This window comes from Pecten maximus, chromosome 15 (genome assembly GCF_902652985.1).
Source record: "Pecten maximus chromosome 15, xPecMax1.1, whole genome shotgun sequence".
Classification (NCBI taxonomy): domain Eukaryota; kingdom Metazoa; phylum Mollusca; class Bivalvia; order Pectinida; family Pectinidae; genus Pecten; species Pecten maximus.
This window is the reverse complement of record NC_047029.1, coordinates 20,469,859-20,492,092: the sequence shown is the minus strand read 5'-3', so window position 1 is coordinate 20,492,092 and position 22,234 is coordinate 20,469,859. Positions and strand designations below refer to the sequence as shown.

At 39.1% G+C, this 22,234-nt stretch overlaps 1 protein-coding gene across 2 annotated transcripts in view; it reads right to left on the bottom strand.

Moving 5' to 3' along the window:
• LOC117343482 overlaps positions 1-22,234 on the bottom strand; it is a 57,191-nt gene that overhangs the window by 4,305 nt on the left and 30,652 nt on the right. For both annotated transcript variants that reach the window (XM_033905852.1, XM_033905853.1), the window contains exons 3-10: positions 19,770-19,846; positions 15,811-15,979; positions 15,255-15,475; positions 14,161-14,366; positions 11,854-13,091; positions 10,675-11,286; positions 9,810-10,054; positions 8,603-8,716 (exon numbers count right to left, since the gene is read on the bottom strand). In XM_033905852.1, the coding sequence (XP_033761743.1) occupies positions 8,603-8,716; positions 9,810-10,054; positions 10,675-11,286; positions 11,854-13,091; positions 14,161-14,366; positions 15,255-15,475; positions 15,811-15,864 (2,690 nt within the window). In that variant the 5' untranslated portion in view covers positions 15,865-15,979; positions 19,770-19,846. The remainder of the gene's footprint in view (positions 1-8,602; positions 8,717-9,809; positions 10,055-10,674; positions 11,287-11,853; positions 13,092-14,160; positions 14,367-15,254; positions 15,476-15,810; positions 15,980-19,769; positions 19,847-22,234) is intronic.

Below are 22,234 nucleotides of genomic sequence, written 5' to 3'. Positions count from 1 at the left end.
ATTAAGACAGACAGTTTATGTTATAGTTAACGTTATAGTTAATGTTACGACAGACAGTTAACGTTATAGTTAATGTTATACAAGACAGTTAACGTTATATTTAATGTTACTACAGACAGTTAACGTTATAGTTAATGTTACAACAGATAGTTAACGTTATAGTTAATGTTATGACAGACAGTTAACGTTATAGTTAATGTTTCAACAGACAGTTAACATTATAGTTAATGTTACGACAGACAGTTAACATTATAGTTAATGTTACGACAGACAGTTAACGTTATAGGTAATGTTACAACAGACACTTAACGTTGTAGTTATTGTTAAAACAAACAGTTAACGGTTTAGTTAATGTTATAACAGAGAGTTAACGTTATAGTTAATGTTATGACAGTCAGTTAACGTTATAGTTAATGTTAAGACAGTTAACGTTATAGTTAATGTTATGACAGACAGTTAACGTTATAGTTAATGTTACGACAAACAGTTAACGTTATAGTTAATATTAAGACAGACAGTTTATGTTATAGTTAACGTTATAGTTAATGTTACGACAGACAGTTAACGTTATAGTTAATGTTATACAAGACAGTTAACGTTATAGTTAACGTTACGACAGACAGTTAACGTTATAATTAATGTTAAGGCAAAAAGTTAACGGTTTAGTTAATGTTATAACAGAGAGTTAACGTTATAGTTAATGTTATGACAGACAGTTAACGTTATAGTTAATGTTATGACAGACAGTTTATGTTATAGTTAACGTTATAGTTAATGTTACGGCAGACAGTTAACGTTATAGTTAACGTTACGACAGACAGTTAACGTTATAGTTAACGTTACGACAGACAGTTAACGTTATAGTTAATGTTAAGACAAAAAGTTAACGGTTTAGTTAATGTTATAACAGAGAGTTAACGTTATAGTTCATGTTATGACAGACAGTTAACGTTATAGTTAACGTTATAGTTAATGTTATGACAGACAGTTAACGTTATAGTTAATGTTATGACAGACAGTTTATATTATAGTTAACGTTACGACAGCCAGTTAACGTTATGTTAATGTTACGACAGACAGTTAACGGAATAGTAAACGTTACGACAGATATTTTATGTAATAGTTAACGTTACGACGAAATAAAACAATGTCATCAATATATCTTACCCTATCAAGACAATGCCTTAATGACATCTTCCCCAATAAAACAATATCTAGATGGTATCTTATTAATTAAAACAATATCCTAGGGAAACAAATACATGTTATATAAATCAATGTCGGTACATGTATTACATACAAGTCAATGTATTCATGCTATAAATACGTCCTCTCAAACAAAAACCACTGTATAGGCCTGGGACGACATGCTTTATACACATATAAAACAATGCTAACAATGTCGATGTGTTGTTGTAATCACGTGTCAGCAATGAGTGACATTTTCTCTGATTCACACTCTCAGCAATTTTTCAGGCACTTGAACATATCCTCTTCTGGTGTGAAACTACATTATATTTGCTTCTTTAACGGAAGACAAGACTCTCGCGTTAAGAGAACTCGTCCAGATATGATGTTCACTGAACGAGATTTAAACAGACACAGTCTAATCAGGAAAGGATATTTTAATACCCAACTCAGTTAAAGTGATAACATTTCAGACATCGTCACACAGAAGGCGGAAGGAGCTTCAAACTATCTTCTCTTTTTCGTCAATATTTGAATGATGCATGTTAAGAAGGAAATGTAAAGGGAAAAAAACTACGTATTCTATATAACGTGTTACTGGACCAACCCAATACGTATTCTATATAACGTGTTAATGGACTAGCCCGCTACGTATTCTATATAATGTGTTATTGTACCAGCCCACTACGTATTCTATATAACGTGTTACTGGACCAGCCCGCTACGCATTATGTATAAATGTATAATGTATCACTTAACCAGCCCGCTACGTATTCTATATAACGTGTTACTGGACCAGCCCACTACGTATTATGTATAAATGTATAATGTATCACTTAACCAGCCCGCTACGTATTCTATATAACGTGTTACTGGACCAGCCCACTACGTATTCTATATAACGTGTTACTGGACCAGCCCGCTACGTATTCTATACAACGTGTTACTGGACCAACCCGCTACGTATTCTATACAATGTGTTATTGTACCAGCCCACTACGTATTATGTATAATGTATCACTTAACCAGCCCGCTACGTATTCTATATAACGTGTTACTGGACCAGCCCACTACGTATTCTATATAACGTGTTACTGGACCAGCCCGCTACGTATTCTATTTACTGGACCAGCCCACTACGTATTCTATATAACGTGTTACTGGACCAACCCGCTACGTATTCTGTACAATGTGTTATTGTACCAGCCCACTACGTATTATGTATAATGTATCACTTAACCAGCCCGCTACGTATTATATATAACGTGTTACTGGACCAGCTCGCTACGTATTCTATATAACGTGTTACTGGACCAGCTCGCTACGTATTCTATATAACGTGTTACTGGACCAGCTCGCTACGTATTCTATATAACGTATTACTGGACCAGCCCACTACGTATTCTATATAACGTGTTACTGGACCAGCCCACTACGTATTCTATATAACGTGTTACTGGACCAGCCCGCTACGTATTCTATATAACGTGTTACTGGACCAGCTCGCTACGTATTCTATATAACGTGTTACTGGACCAGCTCGCTACGTATTCTATATAACGTGTTACTGGACCAGCCCGCTACGTATTCTATATAACGTGTTACTGGACCAGCTCGCTACGTATTCTATATAACGTGTTACTGGACCAGCCCACTACGTATTCTATACAATGTGTTATTGTACCAACCCACTACGTATTATGTATAATGTATCACATAACCAGCCCGCTACGTATTCTATATAACGTGTTACTGGACCAGCCCACTACGTATTCTATATAACGTGTTACTGGACCAGCCCACTACGTATTCAATATAACGTAATACTGGACCAGCCCACTACGTATTCTATATAACGTGTTACTGGACCAGCTCGCTACGTATTCTATATAACGTGTTACTGAACCAGCCCGCTACGTATTCTACATAACGTAATACTGAACCAGCCCACAACGTATTCAGTATAACGTGTTACTGGACCAGCCCACTACGTATTGTATATAACGTATTACTGGACCAGCCCACTACGTATTCTATATAACGTGTTACTGGACCAACCCAATACGTATTCTATATAACGTGTTACCGGACCAGCCCACAACGTATTCTATATAACGTGTTACTGGACCAGCCCACTACGTATTCTATATAACGTGTTACTGGACCAGCCCGCTATTGTATTCTATATAACGTGTTACTGGACCAGCCCGCTACGTATTCTATATAACGTGTTACTGGACCAGCTCGCTACGTATTCTATATAACGTGTTACTAGACCAGCCCACTACGTATTCTATATAATGTGTTATTGTACCAACCCACTACGTATTATGTATAATGTATCACATAACCAGCCCGCTACGTATTCTATATAACGTGTTACTGGACCAGCCCACTACGTATTCTATATAACGTGTTACTGGACCAGCCCACTACGTATTCAATATAACGTAATTCTGGACCAGCCCACTACGTATTCTATATAACGTATTACTGGACCAACCCACTACGTATTCTATATAACGTGTTACTGGACCAGCTCGCTACGCATTCGATATAACGTGTTACTGAACCAGCCCGCTACGTATTCTACATAACGTAATACTGGACCAGCCCACTACGTATTCTGTATAACGTGTTACTGGACCAGCCCACTACGTATTCTATATAACGTATTACTGGACCAACCCAATACGTATTCTATATAACGTGTTACTAGACCAGCCCGCTACGTATTCTATATAACGTTTTCCTGGACCAGCCCGCTACGTATTCTATATAACGTAATACTGGACCAGCCCACTACGTATTCTATATAACGTGTTACTGGACCAGCCCGCTACGTATTCTATATAACGTGTTACTGGACCAGCCCGCTACGTATTCTATATAACGTGTTACTGGACCAGCCCACTACGTATTCTATATAACGTGTTACTGGACCAGCCCACTACGTATTCTATATAACGTGTTACTGAACCAGCCCACTACGTATTCTATATAACGTGTTACTGGACCAGCCCACTACGTATTCTATATAACGTGTTACTGGACCAGCCCGCTATTGTATTCTATATAACGTGTTACTGGACCAGCCCACTACGTATTCTGTATAACGTGTAACTGGACCAGCCCACTAAGTATTCTATATAACGTGTTACTGGACCAGCCCACTATGTATTCTATATAACGTGTTACTGGTCCAGCCCACTACGTATTCTATATAACGTGTTACTGGACCAGCCCGCTACGTATTCTACATGTATATAACGTGTTACTGGACCAGCCCACTACGTATTCTATATAACGTGTTACTGGACCAGCCCGCTACGTATTCTACATGTATATAACGTGTTACTGGACCAGCCCACTACGTATTCTATATAACGTGTTACTGGACCAGCCCGCTACGTATTCTACATGTATATAACGTGTTACTGGACCAGCCCACTACGTATTCTATATAACGTGTTACTGGACCAGCCCACTACGTATTCTATATAACGTGTTACTGGACCAGCCCGCTACGTATTCTATATAACGTGTTACTGGACCAGCCCACTACGTATTCTATATAACGTGTTACTGGACCAGCCCACTACGTATTCTATATAACGTGTTACTGGACCAGCCCGCTGCGTATTCTATATAACGTGTTACTGGACCAGCCCGCTACGTATTCTATATAACGTGTTACTGGACCAGCCCACTACGTATTCTATATAACGTGTTACTGGACCAGCCCACTACGTATTCAATATAACGTAATACTGGACCAGCCCACTACGTATTCTATATAACGTATTACTGGACCAACCCAATACGTATTCTATATAACGTGTTACTGGACCAGCCCGCTGCGTATTCTATATAACGTGTTACTGGACCAGCCCGCTACGTATTCTATATAACGTTTTCCTGGACTAGCCCGCTACGTATTCTATATAACGTGTTACTGGACCAGCCCGCTACGTATTCTATATAACGTGTTACTGAACCAGCCCGCTACGTATTCTACATAACGTAATACTGGACCAGCCCACAACGTATTCTGTATAACGTGTTACTGGACCAGCCCACTACGTATTCTATATAACGTGTTACTGGACCAGCCCACTACATATTCTGTATAACGTGTTACTGGACCAGCCCGCTACGTATTCTACATAACGTAATACTGGACCAGCCCACAACGTATTCTGTATAACGTGTTACTGGACCAGCCCGCTACGTATTCTACATAACGTGTTACTGGACCAGCCCACTACGTATTCTATATAACGTGTTACTGGACCAGCCCACTACGTATTCTATATAACGTGTTACTGGACCAGCCCACTACGTATTCTATATAACGTGTTACTGGACCAGCCCACTACGTATTCTATATAACGTGTTACTGGACCAACCCACTACGTATTCTATATAACGTGTTACTGGACCAGCCCGCTACGTATTCAATATAACGTGTTACTGGACCAGCCCACTACGTATTCTATATAACGTAATACTGGACCAGCCCACTACGTATTCTATATAACGTGTTACTGGACCAGCCCGCTATTGTATTCTATATAACGTGTTACTGGACCAGCCCACTACGTATTCAATATAACGCAATACTGGACCAGCCCACTACGTATTCTATATAACGTGTTACTGGACCAGCCCGCTATTGTATTCTATATAACGTGTTACTGGACCAGCCCACTACGTATTCTGTTTAACGTGTAACTGGACCAGCCCGCTGCGTATTCTATATAACGTGTTACTGGACCAGCCCGCTATTGTATTCTATATAACGTGTTACTGGACCAGCCCACTACGTATTCTGTATAACGTGTAACTGGACTAGCCCGCTGCGTATTCTATATAACGTGTTACTGGACCAGCCCGCTACGTATTCTATATAACGTTTTCCTGGACTAGCCCGCTACGTATTCTATATAACGTGTTACTGGACCAGCCCGCTACGTATTCTATATAACGTGTTACTGGACCAGCCCGCTATTGTATTCTATATAACGTGTTACTGGACCAGCCCACTACGTATTCTGTATAACGTGTAACTGGACCAGCCCACTACGTATTCTATATAACGTGTTACTGGACCAGCCCACTACGTATTCTATATAACGTGTTACTGGACCAGCCCACTACGTATTCTATATAACGTGTTACTGGACCAGCCCGCTACGTATTCTACATGTATATAACGTGTTACTGGACCAGCCCACTACGTATTCTATATAACGTGTTACTGGACCAGCCCACTACGTATTCTATATAACGTGTTACTGGACCAGCCCACTACGTATTCTATATAACGTGTTACCGGACCAGCCCGCTACGTATTCTATATAACGTGTTACTGGACCAGCCCACTACGTATTCTATACAACGTGTTACTGGACCAGCCCACTACATATTCTATACAACGTGTTACTGGACCAGCCCACTACGTATTCTATATAACGTGTTACTGGACCAGCCCACTACGTATTCTATACAACGTGTTACTGGACCAGCCCACTACGTATTCTATATAACGTGTTACTGGACCAGCCCACTACGTATTCTATATAACGTGTTACCGGACCAGCCCGCTACGTATTCTATATAACGTGTTACTGGACCAGCCCACTACGTATTCTATACAACGTGTTACTGGACCAGCCCACTACATATTCTATACAACGTGTTACTGGACCAGCCCACTACGTATTCTATATAACGTGTTACTGGACCAGCCCACTACGTATTCTATACAACGTGTTACTGGACCAGCTCGCTACGTATTCTATATAACGTGTTACTGGACCAGCCCACTACGTATTCTATATAACGTGTTACTGGACCAGCCCACTACGTATTCTATATAACGTGTTACTGGACCAGCCCACTACGTATTCTATATAACGTGTTACTGGACCAGCCCACTACGTATTCTATATAACGTGTTACTGGACCAGCCCACTACGTATTCTATATAACGTGTTACTGGACCAGCCCACTACGTATTCTATATAACGTGTTACTGGACCAGCCCACTACGTATTCTATATAACGTGTTACTGGACCAGCCCATTACGTATTCTATATAACGTGTTACTGGACCAGCCCGCTACGTATTCTATATAACGTGTTACTGGACCAGCCCGCTACGTATTCTATATAACGTGTTACTGGACCAGCCCGCTACGTATTCTATATAACGTATTACTGGACCAGCCCACTACGTATTCTATATAACGTGTTACTGGACCAGCCCATTACGTATTCTATATAACGTGTTACTGGACCAGCCCGCTACGTATTCTATATAACGTGTTACTGGACCAGCCCGCTACGTATTCTACATGTATATAACGTGTTACTGGACCAGCCCGCTACGTATTCTATATAACGTGTTCCTGGCCCGTTACGTATCTGTCCTGTTTGTGCTGTCGCTTCGCTTGTTACCAGCAGTGTAGGCATGTTTGCGTTACTTCCTGGTTCACGAAAATGATTGACGTAAATGGAGGCGAAGTTGACAGATTGTCACACTCGTTGACAAAACTACACATAGATGTTCTGACACAGCTATTTTACATTTGATGGAAATTGATTGAAAGGAGATTTAACGACAAAATACCTAATGCACACATACATATGTACATACACGAAATGTGTGGTAAAAGATACCTTTTATAATTGACCATTGCTAGTTTTATTGCCATTCTTATTCAAATCTATGTAAATAACCGTCATTTATACTTGTGAAATTAAATTATTTACACTTTTAAAACAATTTGAAAACCACACAATTCCAGATTTTTTTCTTTCAAATTCTATACGATAGACATGTTACATACTTTCACTAATACCACCATCCGGAAGTTTGATATTCTATATCTTGTAAACTTTATAAGCTTACACTATCAGAATGTTATTGTTATTTTTTTCATTTGTTTGTGATTATATTGACTACATGCTCGTCGGCCTGTTTCCCAGTGTACCGACCCGTGAAAATTGTATATGTATGTTAGTAATATACCCTAGCCGCGCTAGTCAAAAATTGATTGTGACGTCATAATATGGAGAATGACGTTGCGTCATGAATTGTACATGTCAGTTTGACCTTGCCTTCCACATTTGTTTTAAAGATCTATATTTTCTGAGTTTTGTAATATAGAAGTGTTTTTTTATATTGATTTGATATAAAAGTTTATGAAACTCGACTCAAAGTTTTAACTTTTTTTTCTGGTCAAAGCTCGCACAAAGAAAACTTTTCATGACTCGTTTCATGAAATCTCATATGAAATGAATATTTCTGTATCGTGGGTCACTTCATGCATTTGTTGTGGGATGTAGTGAATATGGGTTTGTTGATGACGACCATTAATCTATGACAAGGGCATTTGACCCTACTCACCTTGCACTATTATCCATCGAAAGAAGCTTTAAAATCCTAGCTTGGCAGTACCGTGCTGTTTGCGTTTCCATGGTGACCTCTCCGGTACTAGGAGGAAACATCAACATCCCAACGCTGTAAAACAGCAAATCATCTATATTATTGATAGATATTAACATGGGATTGAATTTCGATACATTTGCGGTCATTCATTGTATAGTGCAAACATAACCATCAAGCGGAAACAATACGGTGTTGTGCGTAATTTAATCCCCTCTGGGACAACTGCAACATATGAATTTGTCCTGTGAAAATTGACCACTACACAGTATTTATACCCAATACATAAAGTGAAAACGAAATCTTAATTCTAATTCAAAATCTATAAAACGAGGAGAGTAAACCTAGAGATTGCATGAAGTTTCATGAAAAAGTGAAAAGTCACATCTTCATAATGAAGACCATGATATGTAGTGATGATAAAGGGGCATATCATTACATATCATGTGAACTGATGATGTGGACAAACAACTTTCCCAAAAGAAATTTGAAAATGATTGATTCAGTAAAATATAATACCAATCGTTGTACAAATGTTACCATGATTTGACTTCAATTGACTGCATGTAAAAGCCGAATCTTACACGGGCCTGTTCCGTGGACAATGAAGGAAACCTCATGCTAGCCAGCCAAACTCTTACACGAGGGTTGACCACGGTACAGTCCCATGTTTGACTATTTTTTTCAAATACTGTACTTAAAAAAGTAACAAATCGTAAAGGGTTGTGAATCTTTTTCATTGCGTCATTACGAAAACGTACGTCTAAATTGATGACGTGATCGACTTCCGGCGTGGTTACGCTACACAAAATGAAAACGTTACGCTATTGTGAGTGGCACCATAGCGCGTGTCAGATGTTTTCCCCTTCCCTACCCCGGTAAAAGACAGAGTAATCTTTCCCCTTCCAAAAACAGAGATTCACATGTGAAGTATGTGATTAAGCAAATTCCAAACCCCATGATTCGTGTACGTGTGTTATAGATGTCGGACCCGAGCTTATAGCTTCTTCCATTTGTAGCTTATTCGCCCGATGAACTTATCACTATGAAAGAATACATTCGTGGCACTTTCAAGCTTGCAATAAAACAGATCGAACTACGTACAAATAATGCTTATTTGTTTGCTGTAAATAAGCACATTTTGCGAATAAGTAAAATCCATACTCACTAGAGCATAGCTCTGCGGTCAGTCATCCTGTCCAGTGGGTCATCTAAGACTTGGTTCCTAAGAACGAACCTTAGACCTGCTGGGTAGAAAGATGGCAGCTCGGGTATTTCCGAATTCTCGTAATGAGGCCGGTCACGTGATGATTGTGGAAAGGTGTTGTCCTCTGATGACGGATGCAGAAGACTATAAAACATCCTACTGACGGCATAAGCGTCGCACTTACTGTAAATTTCCTCCAGCGACACCTGTAGCAGAAATCAAAGACCAATCGTCAATAAAGAAATAATTCAACGTGAAAATATATTTTGAAGACTTGAAATATCACGGTGGAGATCACGTGGTACAGTATACAGGTGATCGAGAGCACGAGGTTTAACATGGCGGCGTCCATGCAAAGCACATAACATGCGGCTATTCAATGTACCCGTGAGTAATGTGTTATGTTGTTACCGAGCACACGACACTATTCATTCTTCGCATAATCAGCCGTCCATGAGCTTTCAGTTTAAAGAAATTGTATTATTTTTTCAATGTAGCACGCCAAACTTGTACTGTGCCTACCTGAAAACGTCTGTCAAGTTAATCTAATCCCATGCTTATCATATGATTGACTCCATAGTAGCACGTGTTTTGTGCATGTACATTTTGATATTCCAACCACAAATCAAATTACCATTGAACGTCCCTGCGTCAGTGCTCGATATTGATGTATTACCACAACAGTAAACCAGGCGATAACCCACTGCACACACCTTGCTACATTTTACGTTTATTTCCTGCTCGTCTATATAATGAGACGAGATCAAATTAAACACAATTTGATATGATGTTAATTGATCACCATTATGGCACCTACATGACTTACCCTTTCATTCATATTTCGCGGTGGGCCATCCCGATTCCATCTTGTAAGTTCCGGTGCCCATGCATGCGCATTTCCTGCAAATACTTCTCTACTATTTGTAAAATACATGGATGAGTCTGTGCCTTCAATTTTACGCGCCATTCCAAAGTTTGCCAACACTGGCCTCAAACAGTTGTCAAGGAACACATTTTCCGCTTTGATGTCACGATGGATGATGCCGTTTTTCTGAATGTAGTATACGGCAGAGAGAACTTGGTACAACAGCTGTAGAACAAACGTCGTGTCAAGGCCAAATCGGGGCTCCGACGAATTTGACCGGAAATGGTCATTGAGGGATTTCAAAGATTCTGTGAAGTGGTCAAACACAATACATCTAGTTCGAATTGCCGTTTCTACAGGAATATTAAACTCTGACGGACAGAATTGGCAGAGATATTTTTGGAAACTAGCAGTTGTTCCAGTAAAAGTGTGTCTGACCTTGATAATGTTCACGTGCTCGTTTAATGCCACCGGCAGCGCTTGTTCCATACCAAGGCTGTCGGCCAGGAAATTACCCGTCCTGTAACCATGGCCACGGCAGCTGGTATCCGTACTGGAGACATTTATCACCATCTGTAGCCATAGAAATGAAAACAGGTTTTAAAATGTCACAATTCATCAGCTTTCGCTGAAAATAAATCAATTCTTCTCCAGCAGTCACAACAATTTAAACCCGGATGTCGGTATTTCCCCCAAAATAGATACAAAGCCGTTATTTTAGAAATCAGTGTTGAGAGCTTCAGGTTTTAATGTGTATATCAGTTTTTTCCATCTACAAATAATCTTTTGGGATTGAATTTAAAAGGACAAAGAGAAAATAATACCAAGAATAAATTCGGTTGATCTATTTGTCGTCTTCTTATTATTTAGTAAAACTACTGCACCATTCTCTAAAAAAGTTATCTATATCGGCAGCGGTTTGTCAGGAAAAAACACATAATTGAGCATACACTCAATTATAAACATGGGCGACAACGATCTCAGTTGAAACATCACTGCCACATACGAGCACACCCATATTTGTCTCGGCCAGTTCCGTCAAGACTCGTTTTATTCCGAACCTTGACGGAATTGCCGGAGATGCTTCGGCTTCCATACGGGTTACCTACTACCACGGGCTGGTGTATATATATATATTACCTTGAGTATCCGGAGCTGACCTTTGTGTATTATTTTGAACACAAGGGAACAGGACCCGTCGTTATGACCATCTATCCTCTGATTTATTGGCTTCTCACTAACCAGAGTGAAGTCCTTTCCTAGCACCCATTCCTTATTTGGCACATCTAAATGACTAGGCGGAACATATTTTAACCAATGAGAATGCAAACTTTCCTTCAGTATTAAAAACATTTGGTCACTTTGGGAATATGCGCTTCCTCGTCGGTTTATTTTATCCAGAAAGTCTTTAAATCCGTCGAGGGTAAGTTGTGAGGTAGATTGATTACTTTTTTGTGTATTTCTAGTCCTTTCTTCCTGAGATGTTCGTAGTTGAACATTTTCATGTTTTAGTTTTTGGAATACACTAGAAAACTGAAGAAACTGTTTTTTCATCGCTGTTAGTTGATTTTTTAAATTTGCATTTTCTTTTTGCAAATTTTCCACAATTTCCTGTTTTTTGAATAACTCCATCTGTAATGATTCTGAGAAATTCTCAATGGATTCATTATGTATGCATCCCGATACTTCTCTCACACAACCTACGGAAATTCGCGAAGGTCTAACGGAAGCAACTAGGCCCTGACGGGGCATGTGCACATCTTCATACGAACCTAGTAATGGTAGACCACCATTTGAATTATCATCAAAGAAAACTGGAGGATTACAAGGTTGAAACTCCGACAAGACATTTGCTGTACATTCATCGCTTTGTCCCCTGTCACTTCCTTCACGTGCTATCTTTGGACCTTTATGTCGCATTGCTACCTCAACATGACTGTTGTCATGGTGACCGTTAATGGACTCGCGTCTGCAGAGTTTGGTCCGACTGTTTTCTTTGTTCCCCACATTTCCAGCTCCTTCTTCGTCCATGCTTTCCTCGGGTTCTGTTCTCCTTCGGAATCCTGTAAGGTCATCCCGATATCTGAGGAAGTTACTGTCCGAAACTTTCCCCTTTTCAGAAGAAGCCCCGGGGAAAGACACACACGACGCATCATCAGTATACTGGTGAGCTGTCGAATGTGCCATAGACCCGTTCGATTGACCTTGATGTTGGCACTGAGATGGAATACTGCCGAGACTGGCATAAAAGTGTCCTTGAATATTGTTTCCGTCTTGGCTTTTGCGGCCTGGTCGAACTGACCGTTGTGGTAAAGCTTGTGCGTTATCTGATGAAGGTAGCGTGTGGTTGTAGTCGGAGAAAGGATTCCGGTTGAAGGCTAAAAATTAAACAGACATTGTTTTCTTTTAGATATTTTGAAATAAATACATGAAAAAAAGGACATAACATTTCTTTTTTTCTAAACACAGTTTGTGCTTATATTGTTAAATCCCACAATTGGTCTCACCTGTGACGTCATATACTGCAATGATATCACAAAATAATACGATGATATCTTCTCATACTAACCATTATCATATCACGATATATTACATAATGCGTTTGATTTTCCTTTACTATACCCATAAGCTATATTTTGAACTATTGCACGGCTTAAATGACTATTGCATGGTCACGTGCCAACTATTGAACACCTGTGACGCTTTGGAATTTGGTGACGTGCAAACTACTGGAATTTAGCCCTACCCTTTCAAGCGTCTAAGTCACTCAGCTGTCAACACTGCCAGACGACAGTCATTGCGACTTCTAGGCATACAGGGAAGTCGAGATTTCAGTGATTCTAAGTATGTTTTAGTGATTATGTTTTTAGACAAGTATATCACGGGTTTCTGTGCAATAGTCCAGAATATTTGACCCTCGGTACTGGTAATCGACAGGTGTACTATTGCACACAGCTTTCGACCTCGTGCAATCAAACATCTGTCGATTACCAGTACCTCGTATCAAACATTCTAGACTATTGCACAGACACCCATGACATATTTGTATAAAAGCCTATCTTTGCAATCACGTCACACAATGACAACGTTACTGGTCGATCCATGGAGTGTTAATTTTTACTGTCTTACTAAAGACAAATTGATGTCTAGACAACGAAGGGAAATTGATATCTTGATTGATATATAGCAAAACCGCAAGGGTGCTTCTTTTCAATCTGTTTTCTCCTTTATTGTCAGTAATATAATTATTCAGATAGGATGTATAATTCAATACTTCAATGCGTTTTCTTTTATTCACATATCTACTTATAGAATAATGACTGTAATATTTCTTCAGTTCACTTCCGGACATGATTTTTAGAATAAAACTACCTGTGAAACTGTAGCATTCATTTATCTAGATTCGATTGCAACGCTCATCCTCAATTCTGGACGTTATCGACTTACGGAGCATCTGCTGATATAGATACGTTGACGTTTTTTGATGGCTGTTGCCTTCTGCTTCGTCCGCCGCTGTTCGGCCTTTGTCGTTTTTTACGAAGAGGTCCGGTCGTGCCCGAACTAGAAGTCGGACTATCTCGATGTGGCCTCGGTAGGCTGCCACATGTAGTGCCGTGTCTCCTCGCTTGTTCTGAATGTTAACATTGGCACCACTGTCAAAACATAAACACATTTGTTACTGAATGTTGACATTAGCATCACTGTCAAAACATATACTTTACACATTATTTACTGAATGTTGAAATTGGCTCCATGGTAAAACAATGTGCATACGCTTGTACTGAATGTTGACACATACGGTTATACTGAATGCTGACATCGGTACCACTGTCAAACTATGTACATACGCTTGTACTGAATATTGACATTGGCACTAGTGTCGGCACATATTCACCAATCTTGGAATATTATACCGCTTCTTTGTGAAAATTGTAAAACTCCCTGACGGTTCCGAATTTACAGGTAAGATAAGTTGTTAAGATAATGCTGAATTACGGTACACCACCTTATCCAGATTTTGACATTTGGTTCGACATATTTTCCCTCGTGGCCTCCTAGTTACAATACTGTTGGTCTTTATAAACATTGACTAGTTGGAGAAGGACAAAACAGCTTGATGATTTGGTTTAATTTTTCTATAAGATACCAATTGGTATGGATAAAGTTTGTGTTAACATCCTCCGTGTCTTTATGCAATCCTTGGGGGAAATATGGTTATTCGCCATGATCAGAATATATTGTCACATCGCATACTATAATATGACAATCGATTCTCAAATAAACGCCAATTGGCAAGTGCAAAAGTGCTTTTTTTAAAGAGTAATTTAGGATACTACCGATTCAGTTTAATTGGCCACCTTGTTTCATCTTAGAACGAGTACTTTTCATCCCAAACTTGCCCAAAGGACAAGTGATGCTGAAATTATTTTGCCTGCCCTATATGACATAACACGTGCTACTATATTTCAATATTCGATTTTCTGCTGGGAAGAAAAAATGGATAAATAACGCCACGGGATTCTATTTCATTAGTTACATACCGTCTGATAAGGAGATCTACACATTGAAGGTGGCCCCGGTCAGTTGCTGCGTGTAACGCCGTGGATCCCCACGCTACACGCGCATTGACGTCACTTCCGCTGTCAAGGAGCGCCTTACAGATCTGCACATGACCGCGACATGAGCTCCAGTAGAGGGCGGTCTCGTCGTCTTTGCCACGAATATGCACAGAATAGTTTTGTCTCAACAAGCTTTCTACCTCCTATTGCAAACAAAATGAAGATCTGTGTAGCAGCATTTGAAATTCGGTGTTGAGTGGACTATGAAACTATGATGGTTTTCCATTAGTCGTCATAATACTGGTACACTGCTCTTGGATAACAGAATGTTTAATGTTTCTTCTCTTTGCTTATCAACCCGAGAGATAAAAGTCTTTGATGGTAAATACCCGACTCCGTCGAGAGTCGAAACTTAAAGAATTTCCCACCGCAAGTCAGCTTGTATAAACAAAAATCGAGTAAAATTACAACCGGAGAAAAAATACCGGAATGAGATGGTTTTATTAATCATATACAAGAAATGATTTGGAATACATACCTGTAAATTTCCATTTTTGGCGACGGTGATCAGATCCGGTATATCATTCATCATTCATAGCTGAAATGGCGACTTCTCCATCAGAAAGTACGCCAACGACCATTACCCTAGCAGCGTGTGCAGGGGCACAGCATTGTTTGTCACATGACAGAAAGCGATGTAGCATACTCTGTAAAATAAGAAATAAGTTGATAATTACGGAAGGAAATGTGATCAATGTCTGGGCTCACGATAGCTCAGTCGTTTTAAGTGAATTTTTGATGTGCGTGGTTCGACACTCCCTTTCCGTATCAGTTTGCATTTCTCGGAAAACTGAGAAACGGACCGGTCTGTACTGAGGCGGTTATGTCCGTGAGCTTAACACTTTACCCTTATTGACCTGACTGACTTGCAAAAGACCTCCTGTATGTTCTGTGAGGTAGTCACAAACCATCTTCTACAAGGATAGTCTCAGAATGACCCTGTCTGTTCAAGGTGGCAATACAACCAGCACACAAACAAACGGACAGTGGTCAAAGTAACATAAACTCTGTAACATATACATAATATCTAGGGGACAAGTCTGCCCAGATATAATTCTCAATATAAACCAAGGACTTGATAAGCTATTTATTTGAGCGACTATATAGAACATGGCTTCCTTGAGAAATGACGAGTCTTTTGTGTCACTTAGATTAGACATCACATTTGTCAACCCTATATATTTCATAATCAGGAAATGGAACCTGCAACAGCGACCAGATATCTCGTAGCCACCATCACCTCGGACTTAAAGTGTTATACTCATACAATCAGTATATTTAACAGAACCAATTCCATCCCTTATCTACCCGAGGCACAATCTCATAGTTTCAGCTTCCAATGTCAAACGAATGGCCTATAGGTCCCTGGTCATCCGTATGTTAGATAAATTAATCCTGTGTGAAACTAAATTAGTCTTGGGCTTGAAGAAACAGTAGAAATGGCAGAGCCTTGCAGATCACAGTTCAACAAAAACGCTTATACGACTCTATAAAATCCATCTTAGCATTTTTGTAGTTATTTCTAAGCAATTAGATCATACCTCCTAACACACTAGGCATGGCCACCAACTTTTGTTTTAAACTATTCCATACCTGGCGTTAGTCAGCAAAGAAGCTTTTCTTATTCGGATGATCAAACAACCTCCCTTTTGAAATTCTTTCTTCTGGCTTTTTACTTCCTTTTAAATAAGATATTTCTGTCTATGAAAACTAAATCCTGTTCCCTTTCACAAGATCTTAAGTATGTTGAAGTGTGACGGTCATTAACAGGTGGGGGGATATAAGGTTTGTCACAGGAAGCATGTATAAGTACTTTGTTTATATATAGCAGCTCTTGAGGATATTTATTTTTTTTAGTCGACAGATGTATTTAGTTCACTTCGGTGTAATATCTACGCATCCAATATGATACCTCCTTACCAACTGCCTATTTCAAGGGGAATATAACTTATTTTGAGGGCTCCCGGGTGTAGAACAAACTCTCCAATGACTTTCGAGGAGTTGAAGGTTGGTCCGATCCGGGAACAAACCAATCCGTCATTGAAAAATATCCGGAAGCTCTGGTCACGACCTTCCCTTTTTATCCATTCCCTCTACGCTGGTCGCTTTATCCTGTTTATTTTTTGAATACCTCTTTTTTTTTCTTTTTTTTTTAAAGTACATTTTGGTGTAGTGGCAAGATAGTTAAGCAGGTAAAGATTCGCTAATTACCCTTTCTCTCAGCCATTGTTCTCTGTCTTTTTGATAAAATGTCTTTTGTACTGTCGAGAGATTTTTTAGGTAAGAACTTCTCTCAGCCATTGTTCTCTGTCGTTTTGATAAAATGTCTTTTGTAGTGTCGAGAGATTTTTTAGGTAAGAACTTCTCTCAGCCATTGTTCTCTGTCTTTTTGATAAAATGTCTTTTGTAGTGTCGAGAGATTTTTTAGGTAAGAACTTCTCTCAGCCATTGTTCTCTGTCGTTTTGATAAAATTTCTTTTGTAGTGTCGAGAGATTTTTTAGGTAAGAGCTTCACTCAGCCATTGTTCTCTGTCTTTTTGATAAAATATCTGTTTGAAGTGACAAGGGAATTTTGCAGGTAAGAACTGCCCAATCACCCGCTCTCTCAGTCAATTTCTCTCTGTCTTTTTGATAAAACATCTTTTGTAGTGACGAGAAAGTTTTATATGTAGGGACTGCCCAATTACCTATACACGTAGTGGTCACCTATTATAATGAATACCTGATATAGAGAATACCTCTATGAAGGGGACACCTCTATATAGGGGACATCTCTATATAGAGGACACTTATATTAGATACCTATATAACGTGTACCTTATACTTAACATGACCTTCTATATAGAGGGCGCCTGTTATAGTGAACACCTCTCATAGAAAACATATCTATATAGAGGACATATATTATACTGGACAGGGCTCTCTATATACAGGACACCTGTTATACTGGGCAGGGCTCTCTATATACAGGACACCTGTTATACTGGACAGGGCCCTCTATATACAGGACACCTGTTATACTGGGCAGGGCTCTCTATATACAGGACACCTGTTATACTGGACAGGGCTCTCTATATACAGGACACCTGTTATACTGGACAGGGCTCTCTATATACAGGACACCTGTTATACTGGACAGGGCCCTCTATATACAGGACACCTGTTATACTGGACAGGGCCCTCTATATACAGGACACCTGTTATACTGGACAGGGCCCTCTATATACAGGACACCTGTTATACTGGACAGGGCTCTCTATATACAGGACACCTGTTATACTGGACAGGGCTCTCTATATACAGGACACCTGTTATACTGGACAGGGCCCTCTATATACAGGACACCTGTTATACTGGACAGGGCCCTCTATATACAGGACACCTGTTATACTGGACAGGGCCCTCTATATACAGGACACCTGTTATACTGGGCAGGGCTCTCTATATACAGGACACCTGTTATACTGGACAGGGCTCTCTATATACAGGACACCTGTTATACTGGACAGGGCTCTCTATATACAGGACACCTGTTATACTGGGCAGGGCTCTCTATATACAGGACACCTGTTATACTGGACAGGGCTCTCTATATACAGGACACCTGTTATGCTGGACAGGGCCCTCTATATACAGGACACCTGTTAAAGTTGGCAGATGTTATATTGAACACGTTACAATGAATACCCCTTTATAGTGGTCACAGGCCTGTTACAGAGGACAACTCTATAGAGGATACCTGTTAAAGTAGCCCGAGTTTCCTCTGGCCCTGACACCATGTCTGGTGTATCCTACACCAGACATGGTGTCAGAGCCAGAGGAAACTCGGGCTACTGTTAAAGTTGACATCTATATATAGAGGATACCTGTTATAGTTGACATCTATATATAGAGGATACCTGTTGAAGTTGACATGTTAAAGTTGACATCTATATATAGAGGATACCTGTTATAGTTGACATCTATATATAGAGGATACCTGTTATAGTTGACATCTATATATAGAGGATACCTGTTAAAGTTGACATCTATATATAGAGGATACCTGTTAAAGTTGACATTTATATATAGAGGATACCTGTTATAGTTGACATCTATATATAGAGGATACCTGTTAAAGTTGACATCTATATATAGAGGATACCTGTTATAGTGGACACCTATTAGAATCGACAACTCTATTGAGAATACCTATTATACTGGACACTTGTTAAACAGATAATACCTGTTGTAGTGGACGAGACTACATGTGCATATAGAGGGCACCTGTTATGGTGGACACCTGTCGCCTCCATATAAAGGACACTTGTTATGGTGGACACCTGTCGCCTCCATATAAAGGACACCTGTTATGGTGGACACCTGTCGCCTCCATATAAAGGACACTTGCTATATCGGATACCTCTATACAGAGGACAAAATGTATGGCCCACTTACCTTAAGTTTGTATGTTGAGATCCACGGTGATCCTACCTGACCGTTTCCCTTCGTGTAGTAAGCTTAGGACTCGGTATCTGTAATAACACGTCTCTAAATCATATCTGTATGTAATATCCAAATTAAAAATATCACAAACATTTAACAAACTACCCATTACTGTGTTCTATACGTAAAAACCCAGACCACGGGTTGAGAATATACCGGAACGCGTGTGTATAATGTAGGTCATGTATTTTAGGCGACACGTTACCTCACTCTGATACCACACAATCTATAGGAACAATGATATCCACCGTCAGGTAGATTTCTGTAAAGCTATACAAATTACAGGTAATCTTTCTAATAAGTGGAAATGGAATTTCACAGAAATAAATGTCATGTGATCGATTAAAATAGAACATTATTTGTAACTGTGAATGAACTTCAGATAAGTCAATTTATAGAACTATGTTTTACATGATGCTTTAACTTTTTACAAGAAATGCTGGAAAAACCATGAAATGGTAGTAGGCGTTTTGGTTTTCAAAGATTTTGTAATACCATGCAACATATGATCAGTCATGATGAAGATTTCGGTTCACGTGTACTTTCGATTCATATTGTGTATTACAGCCATTATCAAATTTAAGAACACTAGTGGGACAAATTCAATATTTCATCTTACGTCAATATAAGACCAATATAGGTAAAACATTTATGTAAAATGTTGCTAACTAGTTCACCGATTTCTACACAAGTATTGTATATTGATGAACTTGAAAGCTCAATATACATGTTATCTAACACAGGGACCTGAGAAATCATTACAGTATGTATATGTATTTTGTATTTGGATTTTCCCTGGTGTGTACAGAACATTTTCAGAAGTTACAGGGACTAAAATATGAAAACCGAAGGGCGTCACTTTTACCGAATGTTAATCTAGCCCCACCCATTCCACCCCCACCCCCAAAACAAATTGTCCAAATATATACACACTGTAACGAATTATCAGATCCCTGTGTTATCTGACACCTTACATGTAAATGCAGTGCTATTTCTAAATAAATCTGGCAACAAGCCATTTTTGGTGTTCATACCACTGTGTTTTACATAATGTGTTTTTCTTACGGGAATACTATTTCATAACAGTAGTTAACGTACCTATTATAAATATTACAATGGGTTTAAAGAAAACCATAGGAGTTTTTCATTATTGAAAATTACCATTTCAAAAATAACTGAATACGGACATTTAAGTCTTCTATCTGTATGTTGTAAAAATGATTAGAGTCTACTGTATGTTTTCCCGTTTTCCGTTGTGAATATCTCATATCTTTGGACGATATTTCCTGTGACAGTACAAGGCGTTTCACCCGATTGCCATGGATATTCCCGCATCTAGTGTTGAGTTTGTTGACATATATCTTTGTCGTAAATGTTTTAGTACATTTTATAAAAATACTCTTAAGGCTTTATGAATGTTTAGGTCCTTTATTTTCATAGATTTTTTTGTTTATTTTGATCTTCAACCTACTCCAGTGTGTCTGAGTCGTGTAATTTTACCTATCCGGTTTACACTTGTAAAGAGACGAAAAAAAATCCGTATTTACCAAATCTAATATTCTTCTGGTGATGTTGAGCATTGATGTAATTTAAAGAATCTTTAAAATGCCACTTACAACTTCAATATCCCTTTCCATGACATTTAATTTAATTCAAGTGCGATATCTTACAAATTGCATTAATTCAAAGACTTATCTGTTTTGATCATTTCGTCGACCAAGGTGAATATTTACATTTCCCTTAGAGCTCGAGATGTAGCACTTGTTTACCACTTTTCTGATAACCCTCAAGTCCACAATACAATACGTCACTCCTGTGATTAACACGGGAGTGTGGTAGGCAAACAAGAGCGCCATATTTCCCGGAAGTTCATTGTGGTTAACCGGAAGTCCATTGTGGTTACCGGAAGTTCCGAACATGTAGCAAAGAGAAACATTTTCTAGTTAAAAGTTAGCGCATCCCTTTCTTCAGAATCTTATCTTTCGAAGAATCCATGATGGATATCTGTTCTGAGAGGATTCTATCCCTAATAACATGGTGAAGCATTGTTAGGCTACACGGGAATATATCTATAATCAGTATTAGCTCTCAAATGTGTTAGTTGTGTTATTGTTTTTAGGTCCTGTGATATGTGCTGTAGGTAAAAATGATAATATGCGTATTAGTTAAAGTGATATGATACGTTAACGTTAGGTATATAAATTTTAGTTAACAATATGATGGTCTCTTTTGATGTCAGATCCCAAGTCTGTACAATCTATCATTAATCTGTGTTTGTATGACATAATTATACAAGGGTATATATAAATAACCCGACTTTGAATACCGACATCTTGTCTTTTGTTTGTACTGGACGGCTACTTGGCCCATTTGCTTCACCTCTTTGGCGATACACTTGACCGACATATCTGAAGTGT